Source organism: Vicia villosa, linkage group LG2, assembly GCF_029867415.1.
Source record: "Vicia villosa cultivar HV-30 ecotype Madison, WI linkage group LG2, Vvil1.0, whole genome shotgun sequence".
NCBI classification, from domain to species: domain Eukaryota; kingdom Viridiplantae; phylum Streptophyta; class Magnoliopsida; order Fabales; family Fabaceae; genus Vicia; species Vicia villosa.
In genome coordinates, this window is record NC_081181.1 from 55,355,392 (window position 1) to 55,381,444 (window position 26,053).

General features: G+C 36.5%; 1 protein-coding gene across 1 annotated transcript; it reads left to right on the forward strand.

Moving 5' to 3' along the window:
• Positions 1–697: 697 nt before the first annotated feature.
• LOC131649087 (uncharacterized) lies at positions 698–22,046 on the forward strand. Its single transcript, XM_058918832.1, has 2 exons — positions 698–1,145; positions 21,961–22,046. Exons 1-2 carry the CDS (start codon positions 698–700, stop codon positions 22,044–22,046), a joined length of 534 nt encoding a protein of 177 aa, XP_058774815.1.
• Positions 22,047–26,053: the final 4,007 nt, after the last annotated feature.

Sequence of the window (26,053 nt, forward strand, 5' to 3'; positions counted from 1 at the left end):
TTCTAGAGATGAAAACAGGATGATGTATTCTAACAAAAATAGGAATGTTATTCCTTTTGGGAGGATCATCACCAACCTTCTGGTTCAAGCTAAGATTGTTGAACAGCTAGAGTCTGCTGGTATAATCAATAATCCTTACACCATTATTGGGAGTACTCTGAATGCTAATACTCTGAAGAAGATGGGCATTATCAAGACTATTGATTCCACTCCTCAAACAAATCCAGATGTTAAAACCAGAAGAGGTCCTGTTTTGGCTGATTTCGAGGTGTTCTTCAGGAATGAACGACCAGAAGTTATGGTTCATTACCTTGCTATGCACAAGGAAGCTGGTTCTGAATGTGATCCTATCTGGATAAGCAAGCAGAAACTTCTGACTACTAAGGATGGAGTCTCAGAAGTCTTTCCAGAACAAGAATGAAGAACAAAGCAAAAGCTAGACCTTCCAACTATTAGTGAAGAGGAGAGAAATGAAAAGAAAGCTGAAGAACAGAAGAAAGAAGGAGAAGTAGAAAAGAAAAAGCAGAAGAAGGATGATAAGAAGGAAGAAGAAAAGAAGAAGAAAAAGAAGAAAGATAAGAAGAAAGACAAGAAAAAGAAAGAAGAAAAGAAAGTTGTTGAAAAAGAAAAGAAGACGGAAGAAGAGGAGAAGAAAGAAGAAGAAAGGAAGAAGGAAGTATTAAAATGAAAGCATAAGATGGTGTTTCAGAAGAAGAGGAAGATAGTTGGAGATGAATCTGACAGGCTTCACAAGAAGCGATCTTCAGGTATTAATATTTCTGAACCTGGTTCTGTACCTGTTTTACCTTCAAAATTTGTATCAACAGAAGTTCCCCCAGTTTCTCAACCAGAAATTCAACCACAAAAAGCCCTAGCTAAATCACCTCCAACCACCAAAGTTCTCACCCCTCCTCCTTCACCCAAGACTAAAGGCACTGCGCCTTTTCTTGTTTTTGACCACCCAGTTTCTGAACCAATCCTTGAAGTCTTACCCCTCAACACCCTCTTTCCTCCTTACACCACTATCTCAATTTCTCAACCTCCTCCTCATTCCAACCCCCCTATTGTAGACAATCCTGTGGTCTGCAATACCGCAGCTTCTGAATCTTTTGATTCTGATTCTTTCAACAACCTCTTGCGTGATTGTAACTATAAACCTAAACCTCTCCCTGACCCCGTTGTTGTAGTCTTGGACTCTGAGAATGAAGCAGAATCATTGCTTTCTCTTGAAAGAGAACCTGAACCCTACTTCATTCTGAATCCGGACTCTTCAACCACCAAATTCAAAACCCATCCTCCTGAACTTTCTGTTGGTGTTCGTTTTGAATTTGTAAAACTCAAGGTATAGGCAGGTTTAGATGCACTGAAGGTTGCACATAATGCCAAGATGGATTATGTAGCTTCTAGGAATCTCTGGAGAGCTTTCAGAAGAGAGATTCAATCTGACCTTCTGAAGCTTCAAGAAGCTTGTTTGGCTGATGCTCCTGGTCCTTCTGGATACCTTCGGGACTTTGAAGAAAGCTACTTCTATCCCATCACCAGCTGGAAATCTCTTGAAGAGAAGGAGTCTGTTGATGAACTTGAAGAAGTGCATACTCTGGCTATGGTTGTGTGGAAGCCTCAATACAATGTTCTGACTAGAGACTTTCAGTCCTTATTCAACTGGCTTAGGGAGAATCCCTCTGTTAAAGCACCAAATATGGTATATCCAGAAGTTGAATACCCATCAGAACCTGTTGCTCCAACACCTCCAGAGAATCTGGCTGAGATACTTTTGGCTCTTGAAAATCCAGATGCTGAGATCCATGCTCCTGTCTATCCTGGAGATGCTCTTGTGTTTGAAGCTGATGTTGAGAATCATCCTGCTGAGAAAATTCCTGTTGAGGAAAATCAAGGAGATGTTCTCATGGTTGAAGCTGCTGCAAACTGTCATACCCCAAAATTTGCCCTCCTATATTCAATAAAAGGTTCCTCTATGCATCTTCAATGGCTCAAAGTTCAAGGGACTGTACAAAACAATACTCTCCTAATCGAGGGTCTCTCAAAGTTAGGGTTTGCACTTTATCAAAGGATTTTTGAATTTCTAAGGCCTCAAATGGATCTCAAGATGTCTCATATGTCTCAATGTATCTCCATGACAATTATTAAGCTTTAATCCCAAGGATTTCCCACTCAATGGCTCAGATGACCAATAATCGACTGTGTTGACCTAAAAGTCAACTATAGTCAAAATACAGTCAAACTTCAAGATTTTTGGTCAACATCAAGTATGTGAGGTCATATCCATCTTTGATCAAAGGTTGATCATGATCCATTAATAAAAACTCAGAGATGAACAAATGCAAAGGTTCAAATTAGAGTTTTTTATAGGAGAAAGTCAACACAACTTTGACTGGCCATAACTTTCACGTGGAGTATCAGAAATTTCTCACTCAAAGCCTATTTGGAAGGAAATTGGATCCTCTACAACTTTGCCTCTCACAAGCCAAGGCCAGAAAGGATTCATTTGGAATAGATGGTGCAATATATTACAGGTCCTCAAAAAGGGTCAACAAAAACATCTTTTATGTCAAAGCTCATAACTCGAGCATGGAAGCTTCAATCGAGACGAAACCAAAAAGGTCATTTAGAGGACTCTTTGAGCTTCCTAAATTGTATAAGAACACCTCCATATGATTAAAAACGAGGGAGATACAATGCTCACAAGTTGGTCGATTTTCAAGAAATACGTAAAGCCCTACATGAAGAATTTTGAATTTCTTGATTAATGGGCCTAAGATTTTCACTTCAAGCATGGTCATGACCTTGTATGAGACCTCTAAATCCATATTCACCCTTTTATAATTTTATTTACTATTTATTTGGATTTTTATTCATTTAAATATGAAATAAACTTAGAAAAAGATCAAAAGAAATGGATTAAATCATATGGACTTTCTTTTAATCATACAAAGGCTAAAAAAAACACCATAAGGAGGACCAATTTTCGTTCATATGTAAAAGGGAGGGTTTTAGCCAAATTAAAAGGAAAAAAAACTCATGCATATTCATGCAAAATTCCAAGGGGCCAAAAATAAAGAGTCCAAGCCCATGGAATGACCTAATAGAATCCATATATATTCTAAATGATTCACAAAAGAAGGGGGCCGAAAAATTGACTCACAAACCCTATTCTAAGTTTTCAAAAATACAAAGAAGCTAGGGCAATTGAAAAAGAAAACTTGCAGCCATTCTCAAGTGATTCCCAGCACTCCTTCACGTTCCTTAAACTCCCAGGGGCCATCTCCAATCCTTGTACGAACTCAGAAGTGTCCGTAGCATCCCCCATGGCTCTCACGTGTTCATGACATTCATGAATCTCAGGTTCTTAATCTAAGGCATTTTAATTTATTCTATGTGTGTATACTTATCCATCATATTGTTTAAGACTGTTTTGAACCGTTAGTTGTGAGTTTTAGCGCAGGATTCGTGTTTTGCCAATATTAGGGCATTGAGAGCTTCTTCTTCGTTTTCATGATTGCAGCCGGTTTTGAGCCAAATAAATCACACCATTAGACTCACCATGTTTTGTTTAGGAGATCTGGGTGATCTATTTGTTATAATAACAATGTTTTGTTTGAATTTAATTATGTGTTTATATTATGGAAACATGTGGAAACCGTGACTTTGAAGACGCTTTTATACTCGATATAGGCTTTTGTTTGCTTCAAATTAATGATGGTTGTGTTCATGGCATTTAGATCTACAATTTTGGTTTTAATTTCGTTTGATTTCGTGGAGAATTGATGGAGTTATGGATGTGTGAAGATGAGAGGATGAAATTCGGTTTAGCCATTTATGGGGTGGTGTTTCACGATCAATTATGCAGCCCCCATGAGGAAGATGATTTGCTGTCGTTGCGGGATTGGCCAGCCAATAAGTAAGAGGGCCCCGCTTTGACTTTTTGTTAAAACTAACAATTTACTGCAGGTTCTGGTATTTATAAATGGCTCCCGTATCAATGACACGGAATCATGGTAGCACAGGTGGAAACGGCAGTTAATGGTAATTGAGGGGTCCTGGGTTCGAGTCTTAACAAAGACATTTATTTTGTGCAACGTTTTATCCACAGATCCGGTGTTGTACATCAGCGCTGGCACACGATGCGTCCTCACGCCACAATCGTCAGATCTCATCAGAATTGGATCCAACGACCCAGGAGCTGCAAGCCCATGGTGGACACTCCCAAGTGCATAACGCAGGATCCAGGTTCCTATTCAATTTTTTTCATTTATTTATTTATTTGTTTTATTTATTTGTTAGGGTAAATAATAATGATTTGTATTTAATTTAATTAATTTATTTTTAGGATTAGTATAAATTAGGATTAGGTGATCATTTGGAACTATTTTCCCTATTATCTCGATTATTCGAGTTAATTGATTTTAATCAATTTTAATTAATATTAAATCACAATAAAACCTATAAAGGTTTATAATATTAGGGTTCGCCCAATCCCATTGGCCACTTGGCCGAAGTGTTTGGATTTAATTTGTTACTCGTTCCGACTAAACCTATTGGTCGCAATGATTAATAATCGATTAATTTATTTAATCAAATACAATAATTAAAATAACATTTTATTTTGCTAAAAGGTTGTAACCATCTTATTGGTTATGATGATTAGCACTTCTTTATCAATTCGTTATTATTTGTAATCGAATCTATCGATTATGAGGTGTAACGATAAAATTAAGTAATTAAAATACATCAATTTGCTAACGGTGATAATCGAATCAATCGATTAGAATAATTAGCAATTCTTTTATTAATCTGTTAATTATGGTGATCAAACCTATTGATCATCGCGATTAATAGTACAAATTAAAATCAGGGTTGTACGCCCAAATCCTAAAACACTTCCCAAATCTAAAACATTCAAAACACTTCAAATCAAACTACGGATTTTCATCCTTATTCAAAACTACGATAGGCCATTCAAAAAGCCTTCAAACCATACCAAATCAAATTCTAAGGCGTACAACCCTGTCCCTGAACTACGTAGACTCTGATCCTCCATAAGGAGGTACGTAGGCACTTGGCAACAAGGCGAGTCCCCCTCTTCCAAACTCTAATCATGTTCAATATAATTAGCCTTTTAACTCTATTAACTGTCTGTCATCCCTCTTTATCTTTTGCCATAAACCTTTATCTTTGAGATGTTAGCCTTTAGGAAAGGGTTGAGGGTGCCTAACACCTTCCCTCGACCTGAATATAGTATCTTACCCTGATCTCTAAACTGCGTAGGTTTCCTATTCGCCTTGGTAGAATAGGTGGCGACTCTCTAAGTTATAATTTTTAGGGCAGGTTGCTACAGCTGGCGACTCTGCTGGGGATAACTTAAATGGTGAATACTATGCTCCTATAGGTTTTAGGTTTTGGCAGGGTTTAGGTTTGACAACTTTTTAGGGTTTGGCTAATTCGCCTTTTTTAGGGTTTGCAATTATTTTTTTTTTATTATTTTTTTTTTTAAAAAAAATTTTTATTTGTTTTTTATCTAAAAAATATTTAATTGTTTATAATATGTTTATATTTAATTGTTTATGTTAATATATTCATATTTAATTGCCTAATTGTCATATTTTTATATGCATTGCTGACATATCATGTAATGTTAAAACCCTAAGTGTGGGAGTTAACTTTGAGATCAATAAGGGAGTATGAATCGCCTACGAGTCTCATTGATAACTCCACTCGGAGTGGGTTGAGTATTCGGAAATGTCCAAAACGAGGCTTGACTTTGTTGAGGGCAGGACTGGATACTTGGGTGATCTCTCCGAGAACCTACCCCAAAAATTCGAACCTCATGGATAAAATGAGTTGTTCTAAAATCCAAAGAGACAAAAAGTCTCGGAGGTTACGAACGACCCCATGAGACCCTCTAGAACCCCCCTATAAAAAGGTTGGCTCCCAAGAGCCGCTACGTCGAACCTATGAACTTATGTGATTATGTGCTATATGTATATATATGTGTTGATCTTTTTTTTTTATTATTTCTTTTTTCCATTCATCATACATCAGGGGCATTCTTGCATCATATTTTATTCAAAAAAAAGAAAAAGAAAAAAGGATATCATACATATCATGCATGGCATACACATCATTTTCATGACATTAAGAGAAGATTCCTCTTCTATCTCCAAAACAAGGGACCATAACCTAACATCCCGACCATATTATCCAACAAGATTTCAGCAGAAGAGATCAATGGATCAGCAAAAGCAATAGGGTGGCCAACGCACCTGGAGGCCCAAGCCAAAATGATCATTCACCCCGTTGTACATGCCACTGTCTCAAGCTTTGCAACATTTGCTCAGTCAGAACTTGGTAACTCTTCTACCTCCATACTCAGCTCCAGCTAACCCCGCTCCTGGGTACAAGCATCATGCTAGGTGCGCTTATCATTCAGATAGTCCCGGCCATGATACAGAGGATTGTGGGCCGTTGAAGCACAAGATCCAAGATTTGATTGAAGAAGGGCTCATTGAGTTCGAAGATCCTCACGAGTCTAACGCTGTAGGTGGCTAGAAGAAGGATTTCTTAGATCATTAGCTTTGTTTTCACTCGCAATTTCTTTCCGTTTGTTTAAACATTAGTCTTACGACATATGCTGCGTACTTTACAATAATCATTAATGCATTGCTTACGTTTGTCTTGATTTACTCCTAGTGTTCTCACTATATTTAAAATTGTGATTTTACTCGATTTTCTCATTTGTGATATTCAACTCTCGTTAAAAGTCGTACACCTTTAGAGGGAGAATGACGAAAACGATACCACAATTTCATACACTACGCTTTCGAACAGACCGTGTTGACGATGTACAGGCATTGTTTCAATTCCTAAATAATGGAGATATAAGGATGTTAATCCCTTGTCAACCCCTTTGAGCCTAAAGAAGTAGGAGTTTTCCTTCATATAAAATAAAACCCTTAATATATAACCTGGGGTAGGGTAGCTGCTCAGTTAACTTAATTATTCCAAACTGTTCCTTTGAACATAACCACCGATGGTTCTCCGTCATGATTAAGCCTGGCAGTCAATATCCGCAAATAAAAAAAAGAGAAAGCAATGCAAAGGCCTGCTAAGTCAAAACCTATTAAGGAGACTTAGGCAAAATTGGGGCATTCTGCGGACTGTAGTTTTAAAATGAACAGTTCATGCAAAAGTTAGGGATAACAAAGTCAAAAAGAGGTCACCACATACCCTCGACAAAAGGAAGATATTACAAAAAAGGAGAATGACTGCCTTTGCAGATAAACCTTTGGTTTTTGAACCATCATAAATGTCAATGTTATAATTCCCAAAGTCTTTTGGAGCCTAAACGCATAGTCAACTGAGCATAGGACTGGAGAACATCACGAAGATGGGGATGGGTACAAATAAACTTTGAGCCTCTATCCTTTGTTTCTTTAAACCGTGAACCAGGCCACGTTACAACCCTTAAAAGTCCTAACTGAAGCATGGTTAGTTCGAAAGCATACTGTTCCCAAAGGTATCCCGACTCCTTAAGGTCTACTATAACTCTTGAGTTGATATCACTTTCTTACAAAAAAAAACTTTGTTTTATTCAAAAAAAAATGTTTTTAAACTTTCAAGACAGACATATGCATTCGCATCTTATGAATTTCATTACAAAGTACACTTGTCTATGTGGATTCAGATGTTTAAACATCAGGGAGAAGTTGCATGGGGCATGGCTAATGGCTAAAAATCCTATCGACTGACGAAGTAGCTTTAAAAACTCGTCAAAAGAAGAAACATCCCTTACGCATGGCTGGGATGGCTAATGTGTACACATGGCATAACTCGTCATTATACCATTTACATGGGGCAATCTAATCAAGATCCATAGAATCTCTCGAAGACGCTGAAGAGCCCATGGGGCAAGCCCATTACATGGGGGCATGTTGCAAAGGTCACTCAGTACCAGATGGCATTAATACCACTCTCACATCCTTTCTAGGAACCTTTGTAGGATACTTCTCAATCTGTCCATATAGTCTTCTTTAAGACCTGTTCAAATACTGTTTACCCTTTCCAGGAGCCTTTTTCAGACAGTCTTTTAAAGACCCACCTTCTTATCCTTTCTATTTTCAAACCCTTTCAGACAGCCTTCTCTGGGACATATTCATTTCCAAGAACCTTTTCTAGGTAGTCTTTTGTAAGACATCTCTTAACTTTTTCTTCAGTTAGTCTTTTAAGACATATTCAAACTTCTCTTATGCTTTCAAGAACCTTGTCAAACTTTGTTTAAAGTACAGAGTCTTTTCTAAGACAGTCCACCATCCTTTCTAGGGTGATCTTCTTCAAGATATCTTTTCCTAGGTTTTGTTTAAAATGCCACAAAAAAAAACAGTCTCTATCCTCTATAGGAATATTTTGACCCTCTGCACAAACACATCCCTTTGAGCTTTGTTTAAAGCGCGATCTTATTTAAGACAATCTCCCATTTCTTTCCAAGGACCTCTTCAGGTAGTCTTATAGAAGGCATCATCTCATCCTAAGTACAAAGCAAATCATTGTCCGTCAGGATAACGCATGACTCATTCTGAAAAGCATCTGCTTCACACTCAAATCAACACTTAGCATCAAGGAGACCTCAAAATTGGTCTAATCAAAGACGATCATTCCTGATAAAGACTCTTGAATGGGGAAACCACATCCAGAGGGTTTTCCTAAAACAGGGGCATACAACCAAGGATCCTATTGACTAGGGGCATATCTTTCAAAAAAAATCAAACACTGGGGCAATGCATATCAGGCAAGACATGGTGAAACTCGAGTTCCCTCTAAAGGTCCCTCTTTCATATTAAGGGGCACGTCTCTCAAAATTTCTGATAATCGGGGAGTCACACTAGTATCATACAAGGAGCATTGTTGCATAATTGATCTTCCCACGCCTGTACTATTTACATCCCGCAGTGTGGGATTGGCATACATGCATAATTCTCATTTACTTTGAGAACCTCATTACATGACACATGCATCATAACATTGCATAAAACTAACACTGCCTTTTCAGGTCATTTCATAATCAAGAGGATGTTATCATCCAATTACAGCGCAAACACGATCGTATCAACGACTCAATCTTAACAGATACAATTCTAATACCTCATTCTAAGTCTTTCTTCAAAGACAATCCAGAAGCAATCAAAGAACTTCTTACCTCTCCAGGTAGTCTTGTCCAAGACAATTATCCTAACCTTTCCAAACAGTCTTGTTTAAGACATATCCTAAACCTTTCTAGGTAGTTTTGTTTAAAACGTTTCATGTCCTCTATAGGAACCTTTCTAGGTAGTTTTGTTTAAAACGTTTCATGTCCTTTATAGGAACTTTTCTAGGTAGTTTTGTTTAAAACGTTTCATGTCCTTTATAGGAACCTTTCTAGGTAGTTTTGTTTAAAACGTCTTATGTCCTTTATAGGAACCTTTCTAGGTAGTTTTGTTTAAAACGTTTCATGTCCTTTATAGGAACCTTTCTAGGTAGTTTTGTTTAAAACGTCTTATGTCCTTTATAGGAACCTTTCTAAGTAGTTTTGATTAAAACGTCTTATGTCCTTTATAGGAACCTTTCTAGGTAGTTTTGTTTAAAACGTTTCATGTCCTTTATAGGAACCTTTCTATGTAGTTTTGTTTAAAACGTTTCATGTCCTTTATAGGGACCTTTCTAGGTAGTTTTGTTTAAAACATATCATGCCCTTTATAGGAACCTTTATAGGTATTTTTGTTTAAAACATATCATAGCCTTTATAGGAACCTTTCTAGGCAGTTTTGTTTAAAACATTCCACGACCTTTATAGGAACCTGTCTAGGTAGTTTTGTTTAAAACGTTTCATGTCCTTTATAGGAATCTTTCTAGATAGTTTTGTTTAAAACGTATCGTTCCCTTTATAGGTAGTTTTGTTTGAAACGTATCGTTCCCTTTATAGGAATCTTTCTAGATAGTTTTGTTTAAAACATATAGTGTCCTTTATAGGAATCTTTCTAGATAGTTTTGTTTAAAACGTATCGTTCCCTTTATAGGAACCTCTCTAGGTAAGTCTTGTTTAAGATATCCTGTATCCTATCTAAGAGCCTTTCCAGGTGAGTCCTGTTTAAGACATACCATAACCTGTCTAGGTAGTCCTGTTCAAGAACTTTCATATCTTTCTAGGAGCCTTTCTAGGTGAGTCTTATTTAAGACATATCAAGCCTTTCTAGGTAGCCTTCTTAAAATGTTTATCCAATCTTTTCTAAGACACACTTAGTTCTTTTAAAGAACTCCTCAGTTAATCTTCTCCAAGACATTCTTCCTAAGCATTGTTCAAAGCCTAAGCTTCTTCGCATCAACCGTTGATATACCCTATTCAGGAACCTCTTCAGGTAGTCTTATGTAAGACATTATTTCCTCTCTCCTCAGATACAATCAAATGACCCAGGTCTGAAAAGCATACGCTTTAGACAAGTACCCTTCCAGGCAAGTAGATGGCATCTATAAGCCCATCTCCCACATAACTCTTTCCCTACGCAAGCAAATTTCAGGGCATTTCAGTGTCCAATCATCTTCTACCTATTCAGGTTCAAGAAGATTGAACAGGGGCAGCTGTCATACCCCAAAATTTGCCCTCCTATATTCAATAAAAGGTTCCTCTATGCATCTTCAATGGCTCAAAGTTCAAGGGACTGTACAAAACAATACTCTCCTAATCGAGGGTCTCTCAAAGTTAGGGTTTGCACTTTATCAAAGGATTTTTGAATTTCTAAGGCCTCAAAAATGGATCTCAAGATGTCTCATATGTCTCAATGTATCTCCATGAAAATTATTAAGCTTTAATCCCAAGGATTTCCCACTCAATGGCTCAGATGACCAATAATCGACTGTGTTGACCTAAAAGTCAACTATAGTCAAAATACAGTCAAACTTCAAGATTTTTGGTCAACATCAAGTATGTGAGGTCATATCCATCTTTGATCAAAGGTTGATCATGATCCATTAATAAAAACTCAGAGATGAACAAATGCAAAGGTTCAAATTAGAGTTTTTTATAGGAGAAAGTCAACACAACTTTGACTGGCCATAACTTTCACGTGGAGTATCAGAAATTTCTCACTCAAAGCCTATTTGGAAGGAAATTGGATCCTCTACAACTTTGCCTCTCACAAGCCAAGGCCAGAAAGGATTCATTTGGAATAGATGGTGCAATATATTACAGGTCCTCAAAAAGGGTCAACAAAAACATCTTTTATGTCAAAGCTCATAACTCGAGCATGGAAGCTTCAATCGAGACGAAACCAAAAAGGTCATTTAGAGGACTCTTTGAGCTTCCTAAAATGTATAAGAACACCTCCATATGATTAAAAACGAGGGAGATACAATGCGCACAAGTTGGTCGATTTTCAAGAAATACGTAAAGCCCTAAATGAAGAATTTTGAATTTCTTGATTAATGGGCCTAAGATTTTCACTTCAAGCATGGTCATGACCTTGTATGAGACCTCTAAATCCATATTCACCCTTTTATAATTTTATTTACTATTTATTTGGATTTTTATTCATTTAAATATGAAATAAACTTAGAAAAAGATCAAAAGAAATGGATTAAATCATATGGACTTTCTTTTAATCATACAAAGGCTAAAAAAAACACCATAAGGAGGACCAATTTTCGTTCATATGTAAAAGGGAGGGTTTTAGCCAAATTAAAAGGAAAAAAAAACTCATGCATATTCATGCAAAATTCCAAGGGGCCAAAAATAAAGAGTCCAAGCCCATGGAATGACCTAATAGAATCCATATATATTCTAAATGATTCACAAAAGAAGGGGGGCCGAAAAATTGACTCACAAACCCTATTCTAAGTTTTCAAAAATAAAAAGAAGCTAGGGCAATTGAAAAAGAAAACTTGCAGCCATTCTCAAGTGATTCCCAGCACTCCTTCACGTTCCTTAAACTCCCAGGGGCCATCTCCAATCCTTGTACGAACTCAGAAGTGTCCGTAGCATCCCCCATGGCTCTCACGTGTTCATGAAATTCATGAATCTCAGGTTCTTAATCTAAGGCATTTTAATTTATTCTATGTGTGTATACTTATCCATCATATTGTTTAAGACTGTTTTGAACCGTTAGTTGTGAGTTTTAGCGCAGGATTCGTGTTTTGCCATTGTTAGGGCATTGAGAGCTTCTTCTTCGTTTTCATGATTGCAGCCGGTTTTGAGCCAAATAAATCACACCATTAGACTCACCATGTTTTGATTAGGAGATCTGGGTGATCTATTTGTTATAATAACAATGTTTTGTTTGAATTTAATTATGTGTTTATATTATGGAAACATGTGGAAACCGTGACTTTGAAGACGCTTTTATGCTCGATATAGGCTTTTGTTTGCTTCAAATTAATGATGGTTGTGTTCATGGCATTTAGATTTACAATTTTGGTTTTAATTTCGTTTGATTTCGTGGAGAATTGATGGAGTTATGGATGTGTGAAGATGAGAGGATGAAATTCGGTTTAGCCATTTATGGGGTGGTGTTTCACGATCAATTATGCAGCCCCCATGAGGAAGATGATTTGCTGTCGCTGCGGGATTGGCCAGCCAATAAGTAAGAGGGCCCCGCTTTGACTTTTTGTTAAAACTAACAATTTACTGCAGGTTCTGGTATTTATAAATGGCTCCCGTATCAATGACACGGAATCATGGTAGCACAGGTGGAAACGGAAGTTAATGGTAATTGAGGGGTCCTGGGTTCGAGTCTTAACAAAGACATTTATTTTGTGCAACGTTTTATCCACAGATCCGGTGCTGTACATCAGCGCTGGCACACGATGCGTCCTCACGCCACAATCGTCAGATCTCATCAGAATTGGATCCAACGACCCAGGAGCTGCAAGCCCATGGTGGACACTCCCAAGTGCATAACGCAGGATCCAGGTTCCTATTCAATTTTTTTCATTTATTTATTTCTTTGTATTATTTATTTGTTAGGGTAAATAATAATGATTTGTATTTAATTTAATTTATTTATTTTTAGGATTAGTATAAATTAGGATTAGGTGATCATTTGGAACTATTTTCCCTATTATCTCGATTATTCGAGTTAATTGATTTTAATCAATTTTAATTAATATTAAATCACAATAAAACCTATAAAGGTTTATAATATTAGGGTTCGCCCAATCCCATTGGCCACTTGGCCGAAGTGTTTGGATTTAATTTGTTACTCGTTCCGACTAAACCTATTGGTCGCAATGATTAATAATCGATTAATTTATTTAATCAAATCCAATAATTAAAATAACATTTTATTTTGCTAAAAGGTTGTAACCATCTTATTGGTTATGATGATTAGCACTTCTTTATCAATTCGTTATTATTTGTAATCGAATCTATCGATTATGAGGTGTAACGATAAAATTAAGTAATTAAAATACATCAATTTGCTAACGGTGATAATCGAATCAATCGATTAGAATAATTAGCAATTCTTTTATTAATCTGTTAATTATGGTGATCAAACCTATTGATCATCGCGATTAATAGTACAAATTAAAATCAGGGTTGTACGCCCAAATCCTAAAACACTTCCCAAATCTAAAACATTCAAAACACTTCAAATCAAACTACGGATTTTCATCCTTATTCAAAACTACGATAGGCCATTCAAAAAGCCTTCAAACCATACCAAATCAAATTCTAAGGCGTACAACCCTGTCCCCGAACTACGTAGACTCTGATCCTCCATAAGGAGGTACGTAGGCACTTGGCAACAAGGCGAGTCCCCCTCTTCCAAACTCTAATCATGTTCAATATAATTAGCCTTTTAACTCTATTAACTGTCTGTCATCCCTCTTTATCTTTTGCCATAAACCTTTATCTTTGAGATGTTAGCCTTTAGAAAAGGGTTGAGGGTGCCTAACACCTTCCCTCGACCTGAATATAGTATCTTACTCTGATCTCTAAACTGCGTAGGTTTCCTATTCGCCTTGGTAGAATAGGTGGCGACTCTCTAAGTTATAATTTTTAGGGCAGGTTGCTACAGCTGGCGACTCTGCTGGGGATAACTTAAATGGTGAATACTATGCTCCTATAGGTTTTAGGTTTTGGCAGGGTTTAGGTTTGACAACTTTTTAGGGTTTGGCTAATTCGCCTTTTTTAGGGTTTGCAATTATTTTTTTTTAAAAAAAAATTTTTTATTTGTTTTTTATCTCAAAAATATTTAATTGTTTATAATATGTTTATATTTAATTGTTTATGTTAATATATTTATATTTAATTGCCTAATTGTCATATTTTTATATGCATTGCTGACATATCATGTAATGTTAAAACCCTAAGTGTGGGAGTTAACTTTGAGATCAATAGGGGAGTATGAATCGCCTACGAGTCTCATTGATAACTCCACTCGGAGTGGGTTGAGTATTCGGAAATGTCCAAAACGAGGCTTGACTTTGTTGAGGGCAGGACTGAATACTTGGCTGATCTTTCCGAGAACCTACCCCAAAAATTCGAACCTCATGGATAAAATGAGTTGTTCTAAAATCCGAAGAGACAAAAAGTCTCGGAGGTTACGAACGACCCCGTGAGACCATCTAGAACCCCCCTATAAAAAGGTTGGCTCCCAAGAGCCGCTACGTCGAACCTATGAACTTATGTGATTATGTGCTATATGTATATATATGTGTTGATCATTTTTTTTTATTATTTCTTTTTTCCATTCATCATACATCAGGGGCATTCTTGCATCATATTTTATTCAAAAAAAAAAGAAAGAAAAAAGGATATCATACATATCATGCATGGCATACACATCATTTTCATGACATTAAGAGAAGATTCCTCTTCTATCTCCAAAACAAGGGACCATAACCTAACATCCCGACCATATTATCCAACAAGATTTCAGCAGAAGAGATCAATGGATCAGCAAAAGCAATAGGGTGGCCAACGCACCTGGAGGCCCAAGCCAAAACGATCATTCACCCCGTTGTACATGCCACTGTCTCAAGCTTTGCAACGTTTGCTCAGTCAGAACTTGGTAACTCTGCTACCTCCATACTCAGCTCCAGCTAACCCCGCTCCTGGGTACAAGCATCATGCTAGGTGCGCTTATCATTCAGATAGTCCCGACCATGATACAGGGAGGGTTGTGGGCCGTTGAAGCACAAGATCCAAGATTTGATTGAAGAAGGGCTCATTGAGTTCGAAGATCCTCACGAGTCCAACGCCGTAGGTGGCTAGAAGAAGGATTTCTTAGATCATTAGCTTTGTTTTCATTCGCAATTTCTTTCCGTTTGTTTAAACATTAGTCTTACGACATATGCTGCGTACTTTACAATGATCATTAATGCATTGCTTACGTTTGTCTTGATTTACTCCTAGTGTTCTCACTATATTTAAAATTGTGTTTTTACTCAATTTTCTCATTTGTGATATTCAACTCTCGTTAAAAGTCGTACACCTTTAGAGGGAGAATGACGAAAACGATACCACAATTTCATACACTACGCTTTCGAACAGACCGTGTTGACGATGTACAGGCATTGTTTCAATTCCTAAATAACGGAGATATAAGGATGTTAATCCCTTGTCAACCCCTTTGAGCCTAAAGAAGTAGGAGTTTTCCTTCATATAAAATAAAACCCTTAATATATAACCTGGGGTAGGGTAGCTGCTCAGTTAACTTAATTATTCCAAACTGTTCCTTTGAACATAACCACCGATGGTTCTCCGTCATGATTAAGCCTGGCAGTCAATATCCGCAAAGAAAAAAAGAGAAAGCAATGCAAAGGCCTGCTAAGTCAAAACCTATTAAGGAGACTTAGGCAAAATTGGGGCATTCTGCGGACTGTAGTTTTAAAATGAACAGTTCAGGCAAAAGTTAGGGATAACAAAGTCAAAAAGAGGTCACCACATACCCTCGACAAAAGGAAGATATTACAAAAAAGGAGAATGACTGCCTTTGCAGATAAACCTTTGGTTTTTGAACCATCATAAATGTCAATGTTATAATTCCCAAAGTCTTTTGGAGCCTAAACGCATAGTCAACTGAGCATAGGACTGGAGAACATCACGAAGATGGGGATGGGTACAAATAAACTTTGAGCCTCTATCCTTTGTTTCTTTAAACCGTGAATCAGGCCACGTTACAACCCTTAAAAGTCCTAACTGAAGCATGGTTAGTTCGAAAGCATACTGTTCCCAAAGGTATCCCGACTCCTTAAGGTCTACTATAACTCTTGAGTTGATATCACTTTCTTACAAAAAAAAACTTTGTTTTATTCAAAAAAAAAATGTTTTTAAACTTTCAAGACAGACATATGCATTTGCATCTTATGAATTTCATTACAAAGTACACTTGTCTATGTGGATTCAGATGTTTAAACATCAGGGAGAAGTTGCATGAGGCATGGCTAATGGCTAAAAATCCTATCGACTGACGAAGTAGCTTTAAAAACTCGTCAAAAGAAGAAACATCCCTTACGCATGGCTGGGATGGCTAATGTGTACACATGGCATAACTCGTCATTATACCATTTACATGGGGCAATCTAATCAAGATCCATAGAATCTCTCGAAGACGCTGAAGAGCCCATGGGGCAAGCCCATTACCTGGGGGCATGTTGCAAAGGTCACTCAGTACCAGATGGCATTAATACCACTCTCACATCCTTTCTAGGAACCTTTGTAGGATACTTCTCAATCTGTCCATATAGTCTTCTTTAAGACCTGTTCAAATACTTTTTACCCTTTCCAGGAGCCTTTTTCAGACAGTCTTTTAAAGACCCACCTTCTTATCCTTCCTATTTTCAAACCCTTTCAGACAGCCTTCTCTAGGACATATTCATTTCCAAGAACCTTTTCTAGGTAGCCTTTTGTAAGACATCTCTTAACTTTTTCTTCAGTTAGTCTTTTAAGACATATTCAAACTTCTCTTATGCTTTCAAGAACCTTGTCAAACTTTGTTTAAAGTACAGAGTCTTTTCTAAGACAGTCCACCATCCTTTCTAGGGTGATCTTCTTCAAGATATCTTTTCCTAGGTTTTGTTTAAAATGCCACAAAAAAAAACAGTCTCTATCCTCTATAGGAATATTTTGACCCTCTGCACAAACACATCCCTTTGAGCTTTGTTTAAAGCGCGATCTTATTTAAGACAATCTCCCATTTCTTTCCAAGGACCTCTTCAGGTAGTCTTATAGAAGGCATCATCTCATCCTAAGTACTCAGCAAATCATTGTCCGTCAGGATAACGCATGCTCATTCTGAAAAGCATCTGCTTCACACTCAAATCAACACTTAGCATCAAGGAGACCTCAAAATTGGTCTAATCAAAGACGATCATTCCTGATAAAGACTCTTGAATGGGGAAACCACATCCAGAGGGTTTTCCTAAAACAGGGGCATACAACCAAGGATCCTATTGACTAGGGGCATATCTTTCAAAAAAAAATCAAACACTGGGGCAATGCATATCAGGAAAGACATGGTGAAACTCGAGTTCCCTCTAAAGGTCCCTCTTTCATATTAAGGGGCACGTCTCTCAAAATTTTTGATAATCGGGGAGTCACACTAGTATCATACAAGGAGCATTGTTGCATACTTGATCTTCCCACGCCTGTACTATTTACATCCCGCAGTGTGGGATTGGCATACATGCATAATTCTCATTTACTTTGAGAACCTCATTACATGACACATGCATCATAACATTGCATAAAACTAACACTGCCTTTTCAGGTCATTTCATAATCAAGAGGATGTTATCATCCAATTACAGCGCAAACACGATCATATCAACGACTCAATCTTAACAGATACAATTCTAATACCTCATTCTAAGTCTTTCTTCAAAGACAATCCAGAAGCAATCAAAGAACTTCTTACCTCTCCAGGTAGTCTTGTCCAAGACAATTATCCTAACCTTTCCAAACAGTCTTGTTTAAGACATATCCTAAACCTTTCTAGGTAGTTTTGTTTAAAACGTATCATATCCTTTATAGGAACCTTTCTAGGCAGTTTTGTTTAAAACGTTTCATGTCCTCTATAGGAACCTTTCTAGGTAGTTTTGTTTAAAACGTTTCATGTCCTTTATAGGAACTTTTCTAGGTAGTTTTGTTTAAAACGTTTCATGTCCTTTATAGGAACCTTTCTAGGTAGTTTTGTTTAAAACGTCTTATGTCCTTTATAGGAACCTTTCTAGGTAGTTTTGTTTAAAACGTTTCATGTCCTTTATAGGAACCTTTCTAGGTAGTTTTGTTCATGAGTTCAGATCATTCATGAAGAATCAGAAGGAAGACACTACTGAGATTAAGAATCTTCTGGCCGTCTTAGCTTCTAGGCTTGCCCCTCGTAGTCTGTCTTTGGTCTTAGTTTGTTTTCTTTGTTTCTATGCATCTGCTTGACTTGCATCTGTTTCTATCTTTTGTATCTTCTGATTAATCAATGAAATATTTATCTTCTTCACTCTGTGTGTCTTTTTCATCTGAATCTTTATGCTTTTTGATGTTATGACAAAAAGGGGGAGAAACATGATAATTGAATTGATTTATTATATCAGTTGCTGGGATTAAGTCTCAACATTTCTAACATTATTTGCAAGTTCTATGTCTTTGATAGTTTTTTGCAGGATTGAAGATATTCTGAAAAAGCTAAACATGAGGAGCAAATACATGGGGAAAAGCAATTCTATAAAGAAGCATGCTCTTGGAGAATTGAAGCAAGCTTAGTGCTGTGAAGCTTCAAGATCAGAAGCGAGAAGAATGTTCTGATACATTTTTAAGAATGCTCTGATACATTCAAGAATGTTCTAATACAATCAAGCATGCTTTGATTCAATTGATTACAAAGAGAAATTCAAAGCTCTGAAGCTGACATATAAAAGCAAGAAGAAGAAGCTCTGAATGTTCGGAAGTTCTATGCTACGTGAAAGTCTCGACTAAAATGGAAAAATACTCAGGGAAGTCTTTTATTTATAAATTCTTCTAGTATTAATTTCAGGGAGAGATTGTTAATCTCAGGGGGAGACATATTCACACACTCTGATTATATGCTTATGCTATATCTGTGTAATTGTCTTTGGTCATCTGATATTCTGGTTACAAATTCATATCAATTATATATGTTTTTGTCATCATCAAAAAGGGGGAGATTGTTAGAACAAGATTTGTTCTGATCAATATTCTATGTTTTGATGATAACATTATATATGAATTTTGTATAAGAAAATGTGGTACTCTAATCCTTTGCATTTTCCATTTCAGGAAATACATAAAGAGTATGCACAAATCAGCGCTCAGAAGCACTGACTCAGAAGGTTCTGGATGGCTACATCAGAACATGATCTGGAAAGACATCAGAAAATGGTCAAGCAGAATCAGAACATGAACTATGAAGCATCAAAAGAACATGAAGTCAGAAGCAGAAGCACTGAAGTTCTGAATGGTATCACGCTCAAGCTCTTCAAAGTCAGAAGACAAGAAGATGCTCTGCACCAAGCTGATTGACTCTGATATTCAAACGTTGTTATCTACAAATCTGAGTTCAGAAGCAAGTACAAGATGACAGGCTATTAAGTCTAATCTCTGACTGACAAAAGGAACGTTAGAAGCTACAAAAGGCAAAGTCAGTAAAAGCAACAAAAGCATGGCTCGAGGTAGTTGACAAAAGTGTGAAACATTAAATGCAGCGTTGTACTATTCACGCAAAGCATTAAATGCAACCCAACGGTCATCTTCTCTCAAACGCCTGTATATAGAAGTTCTGATCAGAAGCAGCATAGAGAACACTTGTGCAATATACCAAAACGCTGTCAAAATCAAAGCTCACGAACTTCATCTTCAACCTCACAAACTCTTGTAATATTTAGTAGGTTCCTAGAGTGATCAAGTTGTGATCAGTAGACTCTAGAAGACTTAGAAGTTTTCTAAGTGGTGAATTCCTAGAGTGATCAAGTTGTGATCTGTATACTCTAGAAGACTTAGAAGTTTTATAAGTGGATAACCATTGTAATCAGTTGGATTAGTGGATTAAATCCTCAATTGAGGTAAATCACTCTAAGGGGGTGGACTGGAGTAGTTTCGTTAACAACGAACCAGAATAAAAATAATTGTGTTCATTGTTTTTATCTTATAAGTTTTTAAAGTCACACTTATTCAAACCCCCCCTTTCTAAGTGTTTTTCTATCCTTCATATTTCACTGTTGATTTTTATAGGCGGTTATTACATCTCTGTCGTTTGTAAGTGTCATACCCCAAAATTTGCCCATCACATTTACATACTCAAGCTCATTTGAATATCAAAGGCTCGAGACTTGACTGAATGCGCACTCTCCTAAACAACAACTCTCCAACTAGGGTTTTGATCTTTTTAAAGTAAGATCAGCTTCTGATGCCTCAAATGGACTCCATGGCCTCTCGTATGATTCAAAGGATCCTCACCTCAAGTTTCAAGCTCTGATTCCTAAGATTGCTCAATCAACAGCTCAAATGGTCAACAGTCAACTAGTTTGACCTAAAAGTCAACTGTGGTCAAAGCACAGTCAAAATTTCTAATTTTTTGGTCAACATCCTTATTTTGAAGTATCATTCATCATTTGATCAAGGGTTGATCATGATTCATCAAGAAAAGCTCCCAAATCATCAAAAACCTAAGTTTCTAAATTAGGGTTTTTAAGGAGAAAGTCAACCCAATTTGACCAGCCATAACTTTCACATGGAACATCAGAAATTCCCCAACCAAAGCCTATTTTGAAGGAAATTGAATTCTCTATAACTTTGTCTCTCTAAAGCCAAGGCCAAAAATGCTTCATTTGAGAGATATGAGATAGAACATTACAGGTCCTTCTAAAAACTCGCAAAAAGCTGTTTTCTTCCAGAAGCTATATCTTCAAGATAAAATCTCCAAATGGAAAGTATGTTCCAAAGTGACTTTTAGAGGACGTCTTGGGCTTTCCAAAAAGTCCTAGATCATCTCCATACAATAAAAAATGAGAGAGTTATGGTGTGTTGAAGTTGTCCATATTTTGAGAAAATGCATAGAGTGAATACTGAGTAAATTCATATTTTTTCCAAACGGGCCTAAGTTTTGTGATCCAAACTTGTTCCAAAAGGTCATCCACGACCCATAGGCCATTCAATCTTTTTTTGGTATTTATTATTTATTTTATTTTGAATTTAATCATTTAAATTCAATTTAAATTGGATAAAATATTAGAAATATTCCAAGATTATATTTGGTTCCAAATGTGATTCAAAATCTCACCAAAAATCAAAGCAAATTGATTGGATTTCGTTCAAGGGATAATTGGCTAAATTTGGTACCAATTTAGCAAGTTTCAATCAAAATTCAATAAAAAAGATTTCACAATCAATCTTGCCAATTGCAAAGATTTGGACCAATTTTGTTGACCTATTTGAATCCCCATAAATATCTGGATTAATTCAGAGGCAAGAGGAGGATTTCGAGGGCAGTATCGAGAACCATAAAGAAGCTTAGAAAAGAGGTGAATTCGGGTGCCATGGCAGACAGGTTTTAAGACCAACTCAGGCTCTCCCAAGCATAGAACAAGGATCCTCGACGCGTTCTGGAGCTAAGCACATCATCACCTCTGACCAACACGTCCAAAATCACGTCGTCAGAGCCCACGGTTTGTTGTATCTTTTTCTGCATCGATCCCTTTGATTCCTGCATAATTAATATGATTTGATAGCATATATATGTTCATAATGATGTTGCGAAGCTCCTTGCATAAATTGATTGAAGTTTGAGTACATGTATCCCAATCCGCCATTGTTAGGGTTCTATACTTCTAAAATAGGGGTTTCGTGTGGGTGCAAATCCAGGCCAAATTGACAAGTTCATTGGATTTGGGACGTCACCTACGGTTGATTTGATTCTTTGTTTACGATTTATTATGCTGGTATCGTGAATTTGATGTTTACAGGGCATAGCTACGAAGAGTTTCGTAGCAGATCTGCAGGTGTTCGTAGCAAAAGTTACTGGTGTCTCCACGAAGAAGACGAAGCCTAGGCGCGCATTTTGGTTTTAAAATCTTGAACGATTTGCATTCTTTTATATTAATTATTGGTTGTTTATTTAGCAGCAAGTGAAACATGTCCAAGTGGGGAGGCGCTGGTCTTTGTATGCGTGAGGGAGGGAGTTCGAATCCCACCGCTCGCAATTATTTTGATAATTTTATGATGATTCTTACCCATTGATCCGGTATTACTCATCTACACGCTACCACAATACACCCTCACGCTATCAGCCCTCAGATCAAGGCTAAACCAAATCGTACGCCCAGGAAGCTGCAGGATCATCCCATGGACTCTCAGCCAACCACACAGGATCAGAGCAGAGCTAAGTGTTTTTTTTTTTGTTTTTTTTTTAGTTTAATTACATAATTCTTTTTTTTATTTTAGTTTCTTCTCTTGTTTCCTTATTATTTATTTTTCTACAAAATTCATATCAACTAACTAATGTCATATTTCGTCAATTATTTATTTTTAATCGAAAACTCGATTTTTCCATAATTTTATCAATAATTGTTTTTAAACAATAAAGATTGTTGTTTGCCTTATACGGTTTGCCTAGCCTTTATTTATTCTATTAACCATGGTTAACTTGTGCCCTAATTAGGGTTGCAAGGTTTGTCATTAGATAACTCATGCACTAACATTTCTCTTCTTTGTGCAAACTTTCAGGGTTAGCCAAGATCCTTAGATCACCCGCCATACCAGATCGAAAAGCTAAGTTCTAATTCTTTTCTCGTTTAAACATCATTTTATTTTATTTTGCCTTTTTGCCCAAAATAGGGTTTGTTTCAAATAGTCAATGAATCCCTCCTACACTCACCCTCGTATTTTTCCTTCATTGATTTTCAGGGTTAACCAACCGATCAAAGCTCAAACCTTCGGTAACCCTAAACTCGTTCTTATTTAATTTCTCAGATATTATTACTTGTGTTAAACCTATTGCTTTATTGGGTTATATTATTGCTTTTTCCCCTTCCCCATGGCTGATATATCTTGTAACTGCTCCTGGTTTGTATTGTGTGGCCTTGAAGGCACTTAAAACTGTTATGCTTTATATTATAACTGCATGGTTAGTAATTTAGGGCGTGAAAACCTCGAACGGAATTTAGAATAATTAATTACAAGATAATTATCTGAATTGAATCACGTGATTGTGCACCCACACACCTTTTATGGTAACCCCTTTTGTTGCCTGTTGCCTGTTGCCTTTTTCAGTGCAGAATAGTCAAGTCCCTCGGATACGAGGACGCCTCAGCAAATGTTGCCCTCAGTTCATTCTCATCACAAAAAGATCATAAGTCCCTACGATGCTGCCATCGATTATATGATCCCGTCCCTCGAGGTTGCCTACAAATGATGTGATAGTCCCTTTCGATTGCTGACGTGTCCTCTTTGGTTGCCTAATAATGACTATTTTTATCCTTCCCTTAGACTACCTGCCCTCTTTATGGCAGGGACAGTCTTATGGCGAACGATAACTGCGACGACCCTTCAACCTCCAAATAAAAGGACTTCCTACCCTCCTATGGTATGGATAGCCCTGAAAGGCTAAAAGAACTCTTTTACAATGTTAAGATAATTACCTCCTAATTGCTAGCTCTGGTTTAAATCCTTTTCTACTCTTTTCTCAAAAACCTTCAAAAAGGCTACGCTTACTTACAAGCTAAAGTCTTATTTCATTTCTAAACTTTTTTCAAACATTTCAAAGTGAGCTAAGCAATTAAGAGCTCATGGAAAACCATGAATGCAAAGGGTGCCTTACACCTTCCCTTTGTATAAATTACCCCCCGAACTCAAGATTTCTTTTAAAGGTTTTTTTCTGTTCTTTTAGCCTTTCTATTAAATTGGATAAAATAAAAGTCGATGGCGACTCATACTTAACCGCGACATTTTCTTTAAATATCTAGTTACTAATTCATTATATATATTTATATAGTAAACACTTTCTACCAATTGGCATAAGAGAAACTAAAACAATATTCCATACCTATCACACATAACCCACGTGAAAAGGAGGAACAGGGAAAAGGTGGGGTGGCGCCCATCCTTACTCATAGGGCATCCGCCCCTTAACTTAAATTTTTTTTAAAATTTTTTTTTTACAATTATAGTGAGTCCGTCCCTAGCCCCCATCCCAGTATTTTTCTTCTTATTTTTTCTTCGGTTTCTTGTTTCCATACGAATTATCACCCCAACAGAGCAACATAATTTCCATCAATTCAGACCACCATTCAAACCACCAGCAATACAATACCAACAACAGCAACGTATATAATTCTATTCAATACGAATTCAACAAATGGCATTATAATTTATCAGAACAGACACCATAAATTCAAGACAATACAACAATAAAACCCTATAATCCCAATCCTATATATCAACTATCATATTCCCGGTTATAAAATTAGAACCCCACCTTTACCTGATTGGATTGAAGGAAGCTCGAAAATTTGATCGGGATCTGAACTCTAAGACAGCAACCTTGAACTGCTAGTACCAAACCCTTATTTTCCTTATGCTGCTACGTGAAACTTTTTCTTTAGCTTTGGTTTTGTTACTGCTACCTCTAACTATTAGAAATTTTAAGACTTAATAAAATAAAAGGGCCACTATGGATCTTAATGGGTTTACTAGTAGTCACCTTAATTTTTTTTGCTATTACCACCCAAACTTAACTTAACTATTAAATTAATAATTCTGCTAAACTAATATTATTTATAATATTAATTTCTCGACTAATTTTACTCGACTATCAATTTAACGACTTAACCACATATTCGACATATTCATCTAATATTCAAAACAAACTAAAAAAAATTCAATAATAATTAATTAAATACGGGCGTTACAAGAGACAATCAAAATGTTGGATCTCTAAGTAGGATTCTTGTCACCCTTTAAGGCGATCAAAACACTGGATCCCTAAGTGGGACCCTTGTCGCTTTAAGAGACAGTCAAAATGTTGAATCTCTAAGTAGGATTCTTGTCGCCCTATGAGGCGATAAAAACGATGGATCCCTAAGTGAAATCCTAGTCGCCCTTTGAGATGATCAAAATGTTGTATCTCTAAGTGAGATCCTTGCCGCCCCATAAGGCGGTCAAAATACTGGACCCCTAAGTGGGATCCTTACCGCCCTAAGAGGCAATCAAAGTGCTAGATTCTTAAGTGGAATCCTCGCCCCTTTATGAGTCGATCAAAATAATGAATCCTTAGGAGGGATCTTTATCGCCCCAAGAGGCAATTAAGGTTCTGGATTCCTAAAGCGATATAAATTATCCAACGCTACTGATAACCGTGACACAGGACCACGGAAAAGCCCCCCGCATCGAAAACCTCCTAGTCCTAATTCTTATAGGACACTCTGGTTTGAGCGAGGTAAAATAACCACTTGTTACACTAATGGACCGATTTGGACAAATCCACTAATTTTCGGGTTGGATTTGCCCAAATATTTTTTTTTTGTTTTATTAATATTAAATGACTAAATAATGACTCATCATATTTTTTTCGTAAAAATTATCAATATTTTTATCTTATAAGAAATTAGATAATCTATTTTTATTATTTTTTAGCATCATAAAATCATAAATGATAACATCAATTAATAAAAATTATAATCCTAGCAACAAACTAAATTTGCATAACATAAAACTATATTAACATCAAAATAACCAAAGTGTGAAACATCAATAATTAGTAAAGTCACAGTTTATTAAAATAGTAAATGTTCAAGAGACTAACATTAGAACAACTAACTTAATTTTCATCAAAATCATTAAAATTATAATAATAAATGTTTGATTAGTAGATCAGTAAATTTTTGGATTTGAATCTGATATTACCCGAAATTCGACTTTTTTAATAGTTTTTTTTAGTTTTTAAACTCATATCCTCCTAATTACTCTATCCAATACACTTTATGAATTTTTTTTTTTTAAATAAATTGAGTCAACTCATTTACACATCTAAAAGTACTAAATTAAAGAGATATTGACATA

What these genes read in the sequence shown, in the direction of transcription:
- LOC131649087 (XM_058918832.1), top strand. Translation starts at nt 698, where the DNA reads ATGGTGTTTCAGAAGAAGAGGAAGATAGTTGGAGATGAATCTGACAGG. An exon ending in CAACAACCTCTTGCGTGATT is followed by an intron (nt 1,146 to 21,960) that starts GTAACTATAAAC and finishes TGATGTTTACAG; the next exon opens with GGCATAGCTACGAAGAGTTT.